Here is a 17,233-nt window from a genome sequence, read left to right as displayed (position 1 = left end):
TGGCAAGCAATAGCATACTGGAGATCTTTCATTCTGGGCAATGTTTCTCAGTAATCCAGGCTAAACCAGAACTACATAGATTAATGTGGGCGGCATGATAGGGTCAAATTAAACTAGGACAGGTTCAAGCACTTGTGAATTGATCAGCAAATCTAAAGATTAGAACTTGGGAAATGTTAGTTTGCATGATTTGGGTTGCATCATTCCCCCAGGTTAATAGTTCAAACAAAGCCCCTGACCTTAACTCTACCCCTGCTTAAGCCATCACTGCAGTGGAGCTCAGAGCTGTTCCAGGTTTTGCTTTTGCCACATGAGACTGCAGGGCAACAGGAAAAACAAGAACAAAAACATAGCATGAAACACGGGGGATCAGGGGACAGGGAAACCAATGGGGGACTTCAAGCAACTTTTCCCCACCATGACACAGTTTCAGAAGTCAGGAGGCTTTGTTGGTTTACACTTTACACTTTGGCATTTTGCATTTAAAAAAACGAAAAACATCAGGACCTTCAAATAAGTCCAGATTTTGTAATGGGGACATTCCCTTGCAACAATGATTATACTTACGTTAATCTTGCTAGACTCTTCCAACTGAGTTCCCCTCTTCCAAGCTTCTGAAAAGATGGAGCTAACAATACTTTGGGAACGGACGTGTCCTGTTTGAGTGTCTGAAACTCCACTGTCAGATTGATTTGAGTGGTTGGACTGAGATTCTGTCAAAAGAAATATTTTGTCCTCGTTAAAAAAATTCAAAAGTACACTGGCTTAGACGGAGTACTATCACACTACATTAGCATGGTGAACTGGATGATATATAATAAAACCTTACTAAATTTGGGGTGTGTGTGTGCAAGAGCAAGACAAAGCAGAAGCCAAATCTTATTTTGATTCCAATCATATAAATATACTCTCAATGTACAGATTCTTTTCACTTAATCACCAATTTAAAAGGTATCATTTAGGCCATCAAGCTCAATGAAGAATTCTAAATTAAAGTAGCCCTCATTGAAATTGTAGTTTTGTTTAAACTCATCCATTACCCGGAACTCACTTCTTCCTTTGGTTCCACTTTGAAAACATTTCTTGACACCCCACCCCAAAATAATGAACCAGAATCTGATTTTCTGTAAGGTAATTAATCGGTGTCCTGAATTCTGAGTTGATGGTGAACACATCTTGACCTTCTATATGGCATACTTCCTGTTTCTTGAAAAATGCTGTAATTTTCTATTTTCTTGGTTTATCTTCATAAGACTTCGTTTTTATTCCATTCACTACCCTCATTGTCCTTCTTTGAAACAGTTTTCCCTTCTCCGAGTATGAACATTTGTAACAAAGAATCTCACTAAGAAACTAAGTTGGGGGACTTCCGGTTGGCGCCACTTTCTCACTGGGTGCTAATTTAAGGCACTCCGCACTGGATATGGTAAAAGCCGGTGAAAACAGCAAAGAACAGCTGTTCCCGGCTTCGATTTCTCTCTCTGGTTGAAAGAGAGAGAATAGAGCAGGCGGGGGGAGTGGTAGATTCCCCTAGGGGCTTTGTTTTTGTTATGCAAAGTCCCAAAGGGTGGAATCCCATTTAATCCTGCTTTAATCTCTAGTATTCAGCGCGCTCCTGCAAAAGCAGGAAAAGAGAAAGGTGTCCACCTCTGCTCAATTGATTTCTTTTTGTGGATTTCTATATGCAGACGGAAGAAGCACAAGTGAACAATTATTGGATTGCAAGTATTTTTGATTTCCTGACTTCCACCTTTTAAAAAGAGAATTCCCCCCCCCTTGCTTTAACTGACTGTTTAAAATGGCGTTTGAGAGCAACTGAAAGTAGAGCGAAGTAAAGTGGAAAGGAGCCTTGCTGAGAAACTGAAAGTGAATGGAGACTTTATCTTATTGTGTTGGACTGTGGACTGTTGGATTATATTAGTTTGTTTAAGTATTTCATAAGGGGATTCTCAGCAAGAACTTTGCCATGAAGGTTCTTTCAGAAGAATGGATTTGTGACTTTATACAGGATTATACAGAATGTATTTAATTATTAAAAAATACGAATTGACAAAGAATGGGGACGTTTTGGATGAGAGCTTGGAGGAAATTAACCAGTGTAATCGGTACTTGGAATATGGAATGGAGGTGCAAACAAAAACGGATAAAAATGAAGATATGATCATGAATAAACAAAATGATGTAAAGAGTCTTTTTCTAACATCTATCATAAAAGACTAGGACTAAAGTTGAATAGATACTGTAATTTCTTGTATTGAAATTATATAATGTGTTGTACTGAATTCCAAACAGAATATTCTCGAAAGATCTTACGTAAGAAAGATTTGGGGGGAAAACTATATGGTTATAGAAACTATAAGGGAGATATTCTCTGAATTGGATTGCATTGTTATGCACTAGCTGGTTTTAAATATTTTAGGATTAACTTCTTTTATTGATTTATATATTTTATTACTGTTAATTGTTTTGTTTTTTTTGAAGGATTTTGGTTATGTAAGGAGGAAGTCAGAGCTAGAGAGGGAAAATTGGTATAATAGTTTTGGGGGAAATTTTTTTTTTAGCATATGTTCGTTTTATTTTTAACCATACCTTGTGTTTGTTCCGGGAAGTCAGGGGGGAGGGGGGTTTGTGAAGGGAGAGGGGAGGGGCTGGGGGAAAGGGGAAAAAATTTTTTGTAAAACTTTTTGAATTAAAAAAAAAAAGAAACTAAGTTGGGGTCTAGTCAAAGCAGAACTTAGTGGAATAGCCATTACTTGAATACTTCAATTCAAGCAGCTTTAAACTATATCTGCTTTTTTAGCAGACATTCTAAAAAGGTTGGGGCCAACTACAGGACAAATTTTCTGACAGTGAGAACAATCAACCAATGGAACAGCTTGTCTTTGGAAGTTGTGGGAGCTTCATCACTGGAACCTTTCAAGAAGGGATTGGACTGCCATTTGTTGGAAATGGTGTAGGGTCTCCTGCTTGGGCGGGGATTGGGCTAGATGACCTACAGGGTACCTTCCAACTCAGTCTAGTCTAGTCTAGTCTAGTCTAGTCTAGTCTAGTCTAGTCTAGTCTAGTCTAGTCTAGTCTAGTCTAGTCTAGTCTAGTCTAGTCTAATCTAATCTAATCTAATCTAATCTAATCTAATCTAATCTAATCTACCAAGATCTTTTCCTATGTACCATTATCAAACCATAAAACTCTCATTTTATATCTGAGCAAATGACTTTTTCTTTGGTAAAGACTTCTACATCTTCCTCTACTAAGCTTCCCTTGCTATTGCTAACTTTATAGGACAATTTGGTAATAATTCTGTCCCAAGTATTATTAAATCGTTTAAAGACAAAAGTTTTGGATTTCATGCTATGTGGTATTTATAAGATACATAAGCTTCCCATATGAAAGCTGAATTTGTTTCTGTATCTGTTCTGAAATAGGATGTATTTCACATGTGCTATCAAAATGTCCATTGATCACCCAATGACAATCAAGTTTAATAATTTCAATTTTCAATAACGTTAATTGCTATTGCAATCAAGAGATTGTTACCTTTCCCCTAGGTAACCGTTCTTCAGAAACCTCAGAAAGAAAGTTGCATTTTTTAAAATTAATAGAAATAATCTAAATCCTCCCTTGTGCTATTGTTAGATGCTACTTGCTTTAGGATTTTCTCATATTTTAAATTTTCTTTTTTATACTTACTGTATTATATGCTTGTCTTTCTTTGTGTTTGGTCTGGGACTGTGAATAAATTTATTGTGTCTATTAAATTCTGTATTTTTAACACTTCCTCTCACCTATAAAACTAATTTCAAGCTTGGTGCCTGGCTTCTAGAGAGTGTCACTGGCAAATATGTGGGCAACTGGTGGGTTGTTTCTCTTTATTTCAATGGGTTTCCAAGTCAACTGACAAATTATCTTTCTGAGTCAAGATGTTTTACATCTACAGCATTTCCAAAATGTGCTAAGGCAATTAACTGATAAAAAACTAAATTAAGATTATAGGTAGTCCTCGATTTATGACCACAGTTGAGCCCAAAATTTCTGTTGTGGCTCCCGAGGACATGGACAGGATACTAGGGAGGCTGAATGCGACCACATGTTTATTGGATCCGTGTCCCTCCTGGTTGATACTGGCCACACAGGAGGTTACACGAGGCTGGCTACAGGGAATTGTTAATGCTTCTTTGAGGGAGGGTGTCTTCCCGTCTGCCTTGAAAGAGGCGGTGGTGAGGCCCCTTCTCAAGAAGCCTTCCCTGGATCCAGCTATTTTATCGAATTACCGTCCTGTCTCCAACCTTCGCTTTGTGGCGAAGGTTGTTGAGAGTGTGGTGGCACGACAGCTTCCCTGGTACCTGGATGAAACTGTCTATCTAAACCCGTTCCAGTCCGGTTTCCGACCTGGGTACAGCACGGAGACGGCCTTGGTCGCGTTGGTAGATGATCTCTGGAGGGCTCGGGATAGGGGTTGTTCCTCTGTCCTGGTCCTGTTGGATCTCTCAGCAGCTTTTGATACCATCGACCATGGTATCCTGCTGCGACGGCTGGAGGGATTGGGAGTGGGGGGCACCATTTTTCGGTGGTTCTCCTCCTATCTCTCTGACCGGTCGCAGATGGTGTTGGCAGGGGGGCAGAGGTCGGCCGCGAGGCGCCTCACGTGTGGGGTGCCACAGGGGTCGGTTCTCTCGCCTCTCCTGTTCAACATCTATATGAAGCCACTGGGTGAGATCATCCGTGGTTTTGGGGTGCAATATCATCAGTATGCTGATGATACTCAGCTGTACATTTCCACCCCTGACCACCCCAACGAGGCTGTTGACGTGATGTCCCGGTGTTTGGAGGCCATGCGGGTTTGGATGGGGAGAAACAGGCTCCGACTCAATCCCTCCAAGACTGAGTGGCTGTGGATGCCGGCGTCCCGGTACAGTCAGCTGGTTCCATCGCTGACTGTTGGAGCTGAGTCATTGGCCCCTATGGAGAGGGTCCGCAACTTGGGCGTTCTCTTGGATGCTCGGCTGTTGTTAGAACATATGACAGCCGTCGCCAGGGGAGCTTTTTATCAGGTGCGCCTGATACACCAGTTGCGCCCCTTCACAGACCGGGATGCCTTGTGCACGGTCACTCATGCCCTCGTCACTTCCCGCCTGGACTACTGTAACGCTCTCTACATGGGGCACCCCTTGAAGGGCACCCGGAGGCTCCAACTGGTCCAGAATGCGGCTGCGCGGGTGATAGAGGGAGCTACTCGTGGTTCCCATATAACACCCCTCCTGCGCAGGCTGCATTGGTTGCCGGTGGTCTTCCGGGTGCAATTCAAGTTGTTGGTAACCACCTTTAAAGCGCTCCATGGCACAGGACCGGGCTATTTATGGGACCACCTGCTGCCACAGATAGCCTCCCATCGATCAGGGTGCCGTCAGCCAAACAATGCCGGCTGGCGACCCTCAGGGGGAGAGCCTTCTCTGTGGGGGCACCCACCCTCTGGAATGAGCTTCCTCTGGGGTTACGATTACTCCCCGGCCTCCGGACCTTCCGACACGAGCTCAAGACTTTTTTATTTCACCGAGCAGGGTTGGCCTAAGATACTATTGTTTTAAGTGGGGTTTTATCATTGTTCTTTGAATAATTTTTAATAGGTACTAGCCAAATTGAATTAGATTTTTATATTGTCTTTTAATTCTGTTTATAAATATTGTTTTTTATGTTGGCTGCAAACCTCCCTGAGTCCTTCGGGAGAAGGGTGGTATAGAAATTTAATAAATACTAATACTAATACTGTTGTAAAGTGAGTTTTTCTCCATTTTACGACCTACAGTTGTTAAGTGAATCACCGCAAGTGTTAAATTAGTAACACAGCTGTTAAGTGGATCTGACTTCCCCATTGACTTTGCTTGTCACATGACCCCAGGGCACTGCAACCATCATAAATATGAGTCAGTTGCTAAACACTTTGAATTTTGATCATGTGACCCATAGGGATGTGCAATGCTCCCAAGTGTGAAAAATGGTCATAAGTCACTTTTTTTGGTGCTATTATAACTCTGAATGATCACTAAATGAACTGTTGTTAGACAAGGACTATCTATATTTTAACAAGATATTTTCTTAAAAAGTCCACATGGACTACTCCTAATTACTGCTTTTAAAATGCAGACTGCATATTTTGCTTCCACATTAGTCTCCAGGCATAATTTTGATACCGAAGGGGATGAGGTAGAGAAAGAGAAACACATATATTTTCATTAGTCACTGAATCAATACATATACATTATACATAGAAACAGCCATTTGCATTGATTGGTCTATTGGAGCTTACCTGGTAAACTAGATGAGCTAGATCCAGACTTAATACTGGAACTGGACAGGGATGTCCAATCATATGCTGATTCTGTCCTTTTCAGAGCTTCTTGGTAGTTTATATATAATTGCTTCCCATACTGTACAAAATAAGAAATATGAATGCTGCTTGTTATACCATTTCCAGCTGTATGACTCAAACCCAAGACAATCCCACTGCACACTCTTAATTTTATGAAAGTAAGTATTGGAAGGTTTCTTTTTAACTTTGATATGCCAAAATAGAGGGTCAGAATTACTGTTGAATTGATTAGCATCACTAAGAAACAATAAAATAAAAATGTTAAAACCTGAATGTATTTGGGAACAAATAAAGCGGTTCCACCCATTGGTTGCACAAGCAGAAGGCAACCTGGGCAACCTTCTTCATCTGAAAGAGATTGGTATACTTAGAAAATAGCCATATATGCTGCCCTTAGTTTCAGTATGATGGGGTGAGGAAATTGCCTCAAATTTGCAATAGGTAGTTTTCTCTCCCCCACTCCTTTGTCTTTAGAAGATGCTGGCACTGCCTTCAAGTCATTTTGCCTACATATAAGGAGAGCCAAACAGCCTTCCCTAATTTTACAATGGCACTGTTAAGAAAAATAGCAATTTAAAGAAGTAAAAGTATATGGGTAATGGGATCGTGTTTCAGATTTTGCTCACCAATACACTACACAATCATGGTAAATTACAATTCATTCCAGGGATGAAATCTAAATTTTTTCCCTACCTGTTCTGTGGGCATGGCTTAATTGGTGGGTGTGGCTTGGTGGTCAGGTGACTTGGTGGGCGTGGCTTGGTGGTCAGGTGACTGGGCATGGCCAATAATAATAAATAATAAAAATAATAAAGTATACAAAACTTGGGAGCACACTGGTCTACCTTCTTTAACAATAGAGGCACCGGTCTACTAATTGCCTTTTTTTGGGAGTGCACCTGTCTACCTTCTTTAAAAATAGAAGCACCGGTCTACTAGCCGCCTACAGCGCTGATCAGCTGTAGTGCGGCCCTTTGAAGCGCCGTGGCAGTCATTTAAGGCCGTTCGCAGCTATATCACCACCGAGAGCTTCCGGGACAGAGGAGAATAGTGTGGTGTGGGCGGTGGGCAGGGATTTTTGCTACTGGTTCTCCGAACTATCCGCCCCCATCGCTACCAGATCATGTGATCTGGTCCGAACCGGGAGCATTTCACCCGATTCATTCTTCAGAAAATGCATTAATTGTAAAGTTACAGTTACTACATAAGTTCTCTCTTTCGTGTCCCTTGGGATGTTAGGGGTAGAGTGGGAGATGCTTTTAGCATTAAAGGGCAGGGAGAGAGATACTGGGAGGCTGCAGCCTGGTTGCTACAGGAAAGTGATGGGTGCTGATGTCCTTCCTTCCTCTCTCCCTCCCTCTGTCCCTCTCTCCCAGACATCAGGGCAATCAAGGTATTTTAGAGGTCAATGATAGATTAGCTAATTGAAATTTTCTGGGCTCTTTTTTATGTTCAAGTCATTTGCTGGTAAACATCTATTGTCAATTTTGATTTTTATTGTTTTGGCCATCTAATATTTGGTTTTAATTGTTTTTATATTGTTATTTATTATATTGGTATTGCTGTAGTTTAATATGGCTGTGAACTGCCCTGAGTCCTACGGGAGATGGTGCGGTATAGAAGTTTAAAAAGAATAAAAGAAAAAAAAGATTAAAAAAAGAATTATATTCATTTCATTTTGTTTTACACTCCGTATTCTTTGTTATTGTGCATTGCCTTGCTATGGATCATAGGTGAGAACATTTGTAAATTGATGCTCACTGCCATCCAGAGTACATCTGTCATGATATCGGCTTGATTTAATTAGTATTAAATCTATTAATTAAATAAGTTCTTATTGAGAGTGGCAGAACAGGGCAATAATTAAAGTAGGAGAAGATAACAAATTCGGTTCAAGTGTTTCCCAAAATTGCAGTGGATAAAATTAAGTTATTCTAATATAGAATTAATGATAAAGAAAAACATGGACAGAAGGAGATAATACCTTAGCAATACGGATGCCATTTATCCACTGATGAAGGGTTCTGATATCATCACAACATAAATACTTAATATATTGAGATTTCTTCTGAATTTGGGGATGCTGAAAAAGAAATATTTAGTCTATTTTGATCAGATTAAAAATAAATAATTACAGAATTAAAATTAATCATAATGGAGACCAGCTGAAGCATATTTAAAATTGATACAATTGTCTGTATGCTGTTTTCATAAGAGGATTAGAATAAATCTTCCAAATAAAATGAAGATATTGTGATTTTTTAAAAATAGGGAAATAGAACCTGTACTTGGATTAGTTTTAAAGGAACATTAATATCTCTTAAATAAAGCACAGGATGATATAGCTGTCATATCATGAAATCCATGGCAAATTGTATGAAGTTATGGACAATTTTCTTCGAAGTTTATTCATTTGTCACATCAAAAGTATTAAGTCAATAATTACCTTTAGTACCAGACAATAGTCTGTAGGAGCTTTGTACTTGTTGCGATAATCTTGTCCATAGTAAACATTAACATGATCCAATTGAAGAAAGCACACAAGATCTCGTGAGACCTATCAATAATGATATACTTGGTCATGGACAAAGAGGTACAAATCATATTAACACAATTCTGTCAAGGCTACTGTCTATATACAGTACTATACAAAAGTACAATACATTTGGTTGGGCACACCAAATATTGATTTGATTTGGATTTCTCTTCTGTTCATTTACTTTCCATTTTGTTAATTGATAAAAATAAACTATTAACACTATTTCTGAAAGCATTCTTAATTTACACCGCTTTTGCACAGTACTGGACGTGCTCAACTAAATGAATAGTGCAACCTTTATATAACAGAAACATTATTTGTATCCGTTTATTGATGAAATTTGTATTTTGTCTTTTTGTTTAAGAGTGCATAAAGCATTGCTTCCTTTTTCTCCAGCACATCTCTGTGAAGCAGGTTGGGGCCAAGAGTGAATGCTGGTGCAAAGTCACCAGTCCAATGAGCTTTTGTGATTGATAGTGGAACAAAACCTAACTCTTCCCAGTGCCAGTCCAACATCTTCCAACCTCTTGTTCCAAAATATGAATGGAGGGGACAGCTCGTCCATTATTCCCAAATGTCCATTGAACTGCATATTACATCTTTTGCAAACATTTATGTTATTTCTGTAGTATACCATAATAATAATAATAATAATAATAATAATAATAATAATAATAATAATAATAATAATAATAATAATAATAATAATAATAATAATAATAATAATTTAATTTGTATATCGCCCTTCTCCCGAAGGACTCAGGGCGGTGAACAGGCAAGTAAAATACAGAACAGAAATATACACCATAATTAAAACAACCCTTAAAAAACTGATTCAAATATGCCCGAAATTTAAAATAACACTACACCCACAATTTAAAACCCACAATTAAAATTTAAAAATTTAAAAATCAGGCCAGTCCAGCCATATGAAATAAATAGGTTTTAAGTTCGCAGCGAAAGGTCCCAAGGTCAGGTAGTTGTCGAAGCCCGAGGGGAAGCTCGTTCCACAGGGTAGGAGCCCCCACAGAGAAGGCCCTCCCCCTGGGGGCCGCCAGTTGACATTGTTTGGCTGACGGCACCCTGAGGAGTCCCTCTCTGTGGGAACGCACCGGACGCTGGGAGATAGAGGCCGGCAGTAGGCGGTCCCGTAAATAGCCCGGTCCTAGGCCATGGAGCGCTTTAAAGGTGGTAACCAATACCTTGAAGCGCACCCGGAAAACAACAGGTAGCCAGTGCAGTCTGCGCAGGATAGGTGTTACGTGGGAGCTCCGAACCGCTCCCTCAATAACCCGCGCAGCCGCGTTCTGGACCAGCTGAAGTCTCCGGGTGCTCTTCAAGGGGAGCCCTATGTAGAGAGCATTGCAGTAGTCCAGACGAGAGGTAACGAGAGCATGAGTGACCGTGCATAGGGCATCCCGGTCCAGGAAGGGACGCAACTGGCGGATCAGGCGAACCTGATAAAAAGCTCTCCTGGAGACGGTCGCCAAATGATCTTCAAAGGACAACTGACCATCCAGGAGCACGCCCAAGTTGCGTACCTTCTCCATCGGGGCCAACAACTCGCCCCCGATAGACAGCCGCATCTGCAGCTGGCTGTACCGAGACCCCGGCATCCACAGCCACTCCGTCTTGGAGGGATTAAGTTTGAGCCTGTTCCTCCCCATCCAGACCCGTACGGCTTCCAAACACTGGGACAGCACTTCGACAGCTTCGCTGGGGTGGCTCGGGTTGGAAAAGTACAGCTGGGTATCATCAGCGTACAGTTGGTATCTCACCCCAAAGCCACTGATGATCTCACCCAGCGGCTTCATATACATGTTGAACAGGAGGGGTGAGAGAATCGATCCCTGCGGCACCCCACACATGAGGCGCCTCGGAGTCGATCTCTGCCCCCCTGTCAACACCGTCTGCATCCGGTCAGAGAGGTAGTGTTGTGTCTTGTCCGCTCTCACTGCAGCCGGGGTCTGCTTATCTGCTCCCGAACACGGAGGAATGTATGCCTCCCGGCCCCAGTCCTGGCTCCATGCCCAGACAAGCTGCAGAGGAGGGGGCACCTCCCGGTCCCAGCCCTGGCTCCATGCCCAAGCAGGCTGCAGAGGAGGGAGCATCCCCCGGTCCCAGCCCTGGCTCCATGCCCAGGCAAACGGAGCAGCTAGACCCCTCCCCCTCCTCCACAGCATATGAGCCTGAGGAAAGTTTACTTCCAACAGCTGATTGGAGTGACCCTCGCCGCCCAGCCTCAATCCAGCCACCCTCCGACTGGTAACACTGCCCTCTACCCGGGCGGGGGGGTCCAAGCTTTAAAAAATACCCCCCCCAGCCCGGTCAGGTCCAAAAGAGGCCCGTCGCCGCATCTCCGTTCAGCGGCGCGGCGCCATCTTGGACATGCGCACAGAACACCCCATCACTTATGCAAATGATACAAATCACAACCCTCTTCAGAGATCTGCATCATTACATAAACATAATTTATCATTAATATAACTTTAAATGCCTTGTTTGTATTACTATATTTTGGGTACAAGACCATTATTTTGGGAGGAAGTCTGGGCAGATTTTTAGTCAGATGCATATATTTCACTCTATACACAAATGATGTATCCTTCTGACAGCAATTACCAATCACTACCATCATTTAATGATACCCTCTGAAGATTAGGCAAATTTTTAACTGATAGATCCAGCTTTGGAAAAAATCATCAATATTGTGTACACTACCCCAATGGAGTTTTGGGGTTTTATTTTTTAAAATATACCTATAGCTTCTATTATGATTGCTGGGATAGTCTTGTTTCATCTAGGTTCAGCACAAAATTTTGAAACTCTGGCAATGGAATCCTGAAATCTATTGTTTCAAACTCGGAATCTTATTTAGACCGCTAGTCAATTTGAAAGTGAAGACTTGGCTATGAACATTCCCAATGCAATGTGATATTTTGATGCCTGCTTCATAAATAAATCATAAAAGTGCATTTTACAGTGTGTTTTGTCTAGTAAAAGTCGCAGTCATGCCCATTTGAAAAGATGAGCATTATATGAGACTCAAAAGGGATTTCACCTTTGCTTTTCCTTTTGGAACATAGTAGATTCCAGAAGCTCGCAGAAGAAAGTAACGTTTCTTCCAAGATTTTTTACCATCATCTTTCAGCCACAGGACTCCCTCGATTTCTGGCACTGTTACTGAGCTTCCACAAAAGCACTCCTAGAACATATGGGTAAAGGAATTGTGAAAGACAAATTTTATGTATTCACAAGAAAATGTTTTGCATTAGTTGTCTCTTCAGTATTTCCTTTTCTGTCTCTTAAGAGTGAGGATGGGGAACTTCAGCCCAAAAGAATAGTTATTCTGACCTGTGGGGATTTAGATGACTTAAGCAGGGAAACAAGTTTAACTCCCTAACCCTGAGAGTATTCAGTATTTCTGTTAGGTCCTATTTCTAAGTAACTGACATTTCCTCACAAACATATCAATCATGGCACATGAATATTATAATACTATATTTTTCACCTGACAGATAGATTTTAATGTTGAATTCTGTGGATGAGTTCTGGACTGTTTCAAGATATTCATACAGCAGATTTCCCTTTTGTAGCCCTTAGTGAAGTGGTTAACCTATAATCAACTTACCTCCAGTAGTACTTCCTTGTTCCTGTCTGCCATTTCAGAGGTTTCTCTTTTCCCAAGAAGATAATTCTGCAATAAATAGAAGCCACAGTTAACGAATGTAAAATAATAGAAATGAAATAGTTATCTTAGTCTCATCTTTTCCTGATGCTAACAAAGAATGCTATTTGTGAACAAATCTTTTCTATATGGAAACAGATATACATTTATGGGAATAATATGAAGTCTAAAGGTAGGTTTTTTCTCATATACAAAAACCTGGTCAGAAATTTAAATGCAAATATATTTTTAATGTTTCTCAGAATTTTATTAGGAAGGGAATAGAAACATCAAAATAAATTTAAGAAATACTCCCTTTCATATCACAGTTATGGTTTCAATAAATTGTATTTCATAAATCTTAGTGCATGTAAGCATGTAAAAACAACCACCATAAAGGATGTTTAAGCCACAATGGATGTTCAAAAGTAGAAAAAAGAGCTTTATTTCCACCCATTGATGATCTCACCATTAGTTTTAATGCACTATTAAGTCTTGTTTTGTTTTATTTTAGTATTTTAATTTTTATTCTGGTCTGTGGCAATAATAAAGAATGATGGAAAAGCATTATACTTACTTGGGGATTTTTAAAAAGGGCATATTTTTCTATACGTTCAACAAACATGAGCTTGTTTTGACTATCTCTTGTCCAGTTCAGGAGGTTTTCAACTAAATTTTCATGGTCTTCAAAAATCCTCTCTGCATAATTACAGAAATATAACAACCATTGTAAATTCAAAATCAAGTCATCTAATTTTATAGTCTAAAGTCCTTTCCCAAATGTCATATGACAATGCATATTAATAAAAAAGTAAAATTAAAGAACATGTATCTTTCATATTTACCAAAGACAGGTAAAAGTCTATTTTCCAATTACATTATTTATATAATGCATAAATAAATATATATGCTTTTTTTTTAACTGTGAGAACATATTCTACAAACCTATTTTGCATACAAATGAATCTCTGTGTATTTATTATATTCATTTCATGGAATTAGGAGGCTACAATTTCATTCATGGATGAAGTCCAACTCCATCGTTCTGATTTTGCTTAGTTTTATCTTTTATCTTGCAATCTAAAATCAATACAGATTTGTTTTTACGTACCAATGGAATGAATTATCACTCCATTATTGTGAAGAATATAAAGAAACATTTTTTTAAAAGGGGGAAAAACTACTCATATATACTCTTATAGTATATGTACTCTGTATAAGAGTACAGAAACAGGAATCTTACACGTATTATTCTTATTGCAAATAATGTATTTTTAATACATTCAATTTAATTCTATGAAAGGAAATCAACTATAATAACAACAAAATCAACTGATTGCACCACATTTGGAATGTGTTTCTATTTAAAACACATCCCAATATTTAAGAAGAATCTTTGTATACAAAAAGATGAAAACAAAGTATATACCGAAGCTCTAATGCAAAGGCTCTATCCATATAAAGGTACTTTTAACAGGTTTAAAGTAGCAAGAACATCAACCATTTGTAATAAATATGTTGTTGACTTTTAAATAAAAATGTGGATAAAATTGTGTATAGGTAAAAGCAGTATGGTATATGAAGCATATAAATAAATCTGTATCCAATTTAATATCTTTCCCAAGGAAAACAAAGCCTTAACTATTTTATTATTGTATTTCTGATTTGGTCCATTGAAAGCTTGTGGTTAAGTAATCAAAGTGGTAACACCAAAACATTATAGAAGTTTTAGCAAAACCCAGAACTTCTAGAATTATAAAAGGATCTTTACAAAAAGTTCCAAGCAAAATCAAGTCTGCCCCAAAGCAAGCCAGCTATTTAAAGAAAGATTACAGCATATGCACACAAGCACATACACATATACACTGCCCTGAAATCTAATAAAGAACAAGATCCCCCCCCCACATTGGTAGACAAAATAAGCCACCTTTTAAAATGTAGCATATCAACTCAGGAATAAGAGCAAAGCATGAAACAAGATCATACATTATAAAGATTCCATAACAATTTGGTACTGTCAAATAAATCTGAATTACTAACCCATTTGTAATTCAGAGATTGTTTCTACTAAGGACCAATCTAAGCTAAATCCACAATGTGACTTGTCCATCAAGTTGTCTAACACTTGTCTTACTGTCTGTCGTTCATCTACCATCATTGTCTTCGAGCTGTCATCAGACATGTGGACTCTTATCACAAGCTGTAGCAGAAATAAAGGAGAAGGCATTAAATTTTGATGAACTTTTGAAACAAAATTTCTACTGAGTGCAGGTAGTCCTCATTGAATGACCACTCATTCATCAAGTGTTCAAAGTTACAATGGCACTGAATGAGGGAGACTTATGATGGGTCCTCATATTTGAGGCTGTCACAGCATTCATAGGATCATGTTTTGGGAACTTGGTAACCACTTCATAATTATGATGTTGCAGCATCCCAGGTTTATGTAATCGCAATTTGTGACCTTCACGGCAAAGTTAATGAGGAAGCTGGCAGAAGGTTGCAAATGACAATCATGTGAGCACAATCTGCAACCGTGTGGGATTGTCTAATGAAAGCACTTAGAACTGCTGCAACTGCTGTTGTAAGTGGGTGTGGTCATGTGACATCATGGTTTATGACTGTGTTCTTTAGTGAGAGCCACCAGTCCCAGTTATTACTGTTAAGCAAGCAGTACCTATACCAGAATTTTCAATGATAGGATTTTCACATGGGTAGTAAGTATAATTTAACATTTCCAACTCTAGTTTGAGATGACTCTACCCTTAACTAGCTCCTATCTTTGTTTATCCCTTAGACGCCCTGCAAAGATACCCTGAGGTCTATGGAACAGATCAGGAGCCACACAGGAGTTAAATAGGAATGGAGATAGGGTGAATCAAGACTGTCAAACTCCTGGCCCATGGGCTAGATGCGTCACGTGCTGGCCACACCATGGGTGCTGGCCATGCATCTGGCCCATGGGCCAGGAGTTTAACAGCCCTGATTCAGCCTATCTCCATTCCTGTTTAACTCTTGCGTGGCTCCTGATCACGTGCTGGCCACGCCCACGCCCGGTTTAGCAAAGGGGGAATAAGTCCCAATACATTACACGATGCACCTGTGACGTCTTGAGTCTGAATGGATATAACTGGATACAACCCACATCCTGGAATCATTAAAAGGGAACTTTCTGTTGCTGTAGTCCAAGTTGAATATGTTAAAGTTGCTTGATAGCTAGAATTGCAATGCAATATAAACTGTAGAACTAGAAATATAACCTAAGAAACAAGAGTTTTAATGCCCTATATTTTCCTCAGTAGGAACTAATTGTTTCTATTGATTTTAAAATATATTAAGCAAGAACAATTTACCTTTTTAACTTGTGCTTCTTTAATCTTCTCTAAAGCAACTCTGATCTTTTCAGCCTTCAGTTTAGCAGCCTGTTCCTCCTAGGAAAAATATTTTTTGGTTTAAAACTGAGCAATATAACTGGACTGGATACACATACATAAATATCAATATATCAGTGCTTTCCCCATCTTCCCCCTTCAAATTGTATTCTCCAACAGAATACTTGAAAGAAAGAAAGTAAAGACAAAAGACAGGGTTCTATGAAGTGGATTTCTACTGTAAAAGTACTTTCAAAAGTACTTTTGACATATACAAAAAGATACCACATGCAGGAAGAGGGTAGAGGTGGGAGAGATACCTAGATTGAAAGCCAAGGAAAAGATTCTGACAGAGACAGTGATCCAGGAGAAGAATTTGGGAGGTAAGTTTAAAAAAAAAGCATAGCAATTAAAGTATTGAAGCGGGCAAGAGACGATGGATAGATGATTTTTCTTCTCTTTGTTGGTTTGATTTGCTTTCCTTTTCTCTCTCTTTATTTTCTTTTTTTTTAGGTAGGTGACATGACTAGAAATTAGGTAGGATAGAAAGAAAATGTTTTTTTAGTAAAAGGTGAAATGTTTAAATGTTAGAATAAGTGATAGAAATAAGAGAAGGGGGAATGTTAGTGTATACATTTTATATAATAAAACAAAAGTAACAATAAGAGAAAACATGGAATAATTAAATAATGATAGATTGCAACTTATAATAGTGTATCATTATTATAAATATATAAGTTGATTGAATATAATAATTATGATTAATTTTCCTAGTTTTATTTGTATTAGAATGTTTGACACCCAGGTGCCACACTGTTCACGCATTGATTTGGTATGTTTGTAAAAAATAAAAAACTTATTTTAAAAAAAGATACCACATGCTAATCTAATGTTTACAGGAAACTTCCCATCAGTTTAGAATATTATATTTAAAAAGTATGTGCTACTCAAATGCACCTGTTTGAGCACAGGAATTTTACAGTATAGTAACATTTACTATATGCTGCCTTTTCTATCCTCATGAAGATTTCTGAATTATTCCCTAGCTCCCTGTAGCTGCCACCTGCCTCTTCAAGTTCTATCTGTATTACTGTCCAATTAGTAGTGAAAAAGGCAACAGCTTGTAAAAGAATGTTCATCAGAAACATAGTAATTTTCAATGAAACTAATGAAACTAATGATAAGAGCAAATGAGGCCTGAAACAATATCTAAATAAACAATTATAAAGGAAACAAGATTCTGGAGGTCGGGTAAAAGCTCATCATATCCAATACAAAAAGGATTTCAT

General features: G+C 39.0%; 1 protein-coding gene across 7 annotated transcripts in view; it reads right to left on the bottom strand.

Annotated features, from left to right (window-relative positions):
* RAPH1 (Ras association (RalGDS/AF-6) and pleckstrin homology domains 1) overlaps positions 1-17,233 on the bottom strand; it is a 79,335-nt gene that overhangs the window by 7,507 nt on the left and 54,595 nt on the right. For 6 of the 7 annotated variants that reach the window (XM_058186742.1, XM_058186732.1, XM_058186774.1 and 3 more), the window contains 9 exons: positions 15,927-16,004; positions 14,614-14,773; positions 13,151-13,272; positions 12,538-12,603; positions 11,968-12,111; positions 8,814-8,924; positions 8,352-8,450; positions 6,305-6,425; positions 568-713 (listed from right to left, as the gene is read on the bottom strand). In XM_058186742.1, the coding sequence (XP_058042725.1) occupies positions 568-713; positions 6,305-6,425; positions 8,352-8,450; positions 8,814-8,924; positions 11,968-12,111; positions 12,538-12,603; positions 13,151-13,272; positions 14,614-14,773; positions 15,927-16,004 (1,047 nt within the window). Of the gene's footprint in view, positions 1-239; positions 317-567; positions 714-6,304; positions 6,426-8,351; positions 8,451-8,813; positions 8,925-11,967; positions 12,112-12,537; positions 12,604-13,150; positions 13,273-14,613; positions 14,774-15,926; positions 16,005-17,233 lie in introns of all 7 variants that reach the window. The other variant, XM_058186784.1, reaches the window with a different exon arrangement.

This window comes from Ahaetulla prasina, chromosome 1, assembly GCF_028640845.1.
Source record: "Ahaetulla prasina isolate Xishuangbanna chromosome 1, ASM2864084v1, whole genome shotgun sequence".
Classification (NCBI taxonomy): Eukaryota; Metazoa; Chordata; class Lepidosauria; order Squamata; family Colubridae; genus Ahaetulla; species Ahaetulla prasina.
This window is presented reverse-complemented; position numbering and strand designations above follow the sequence as displayed.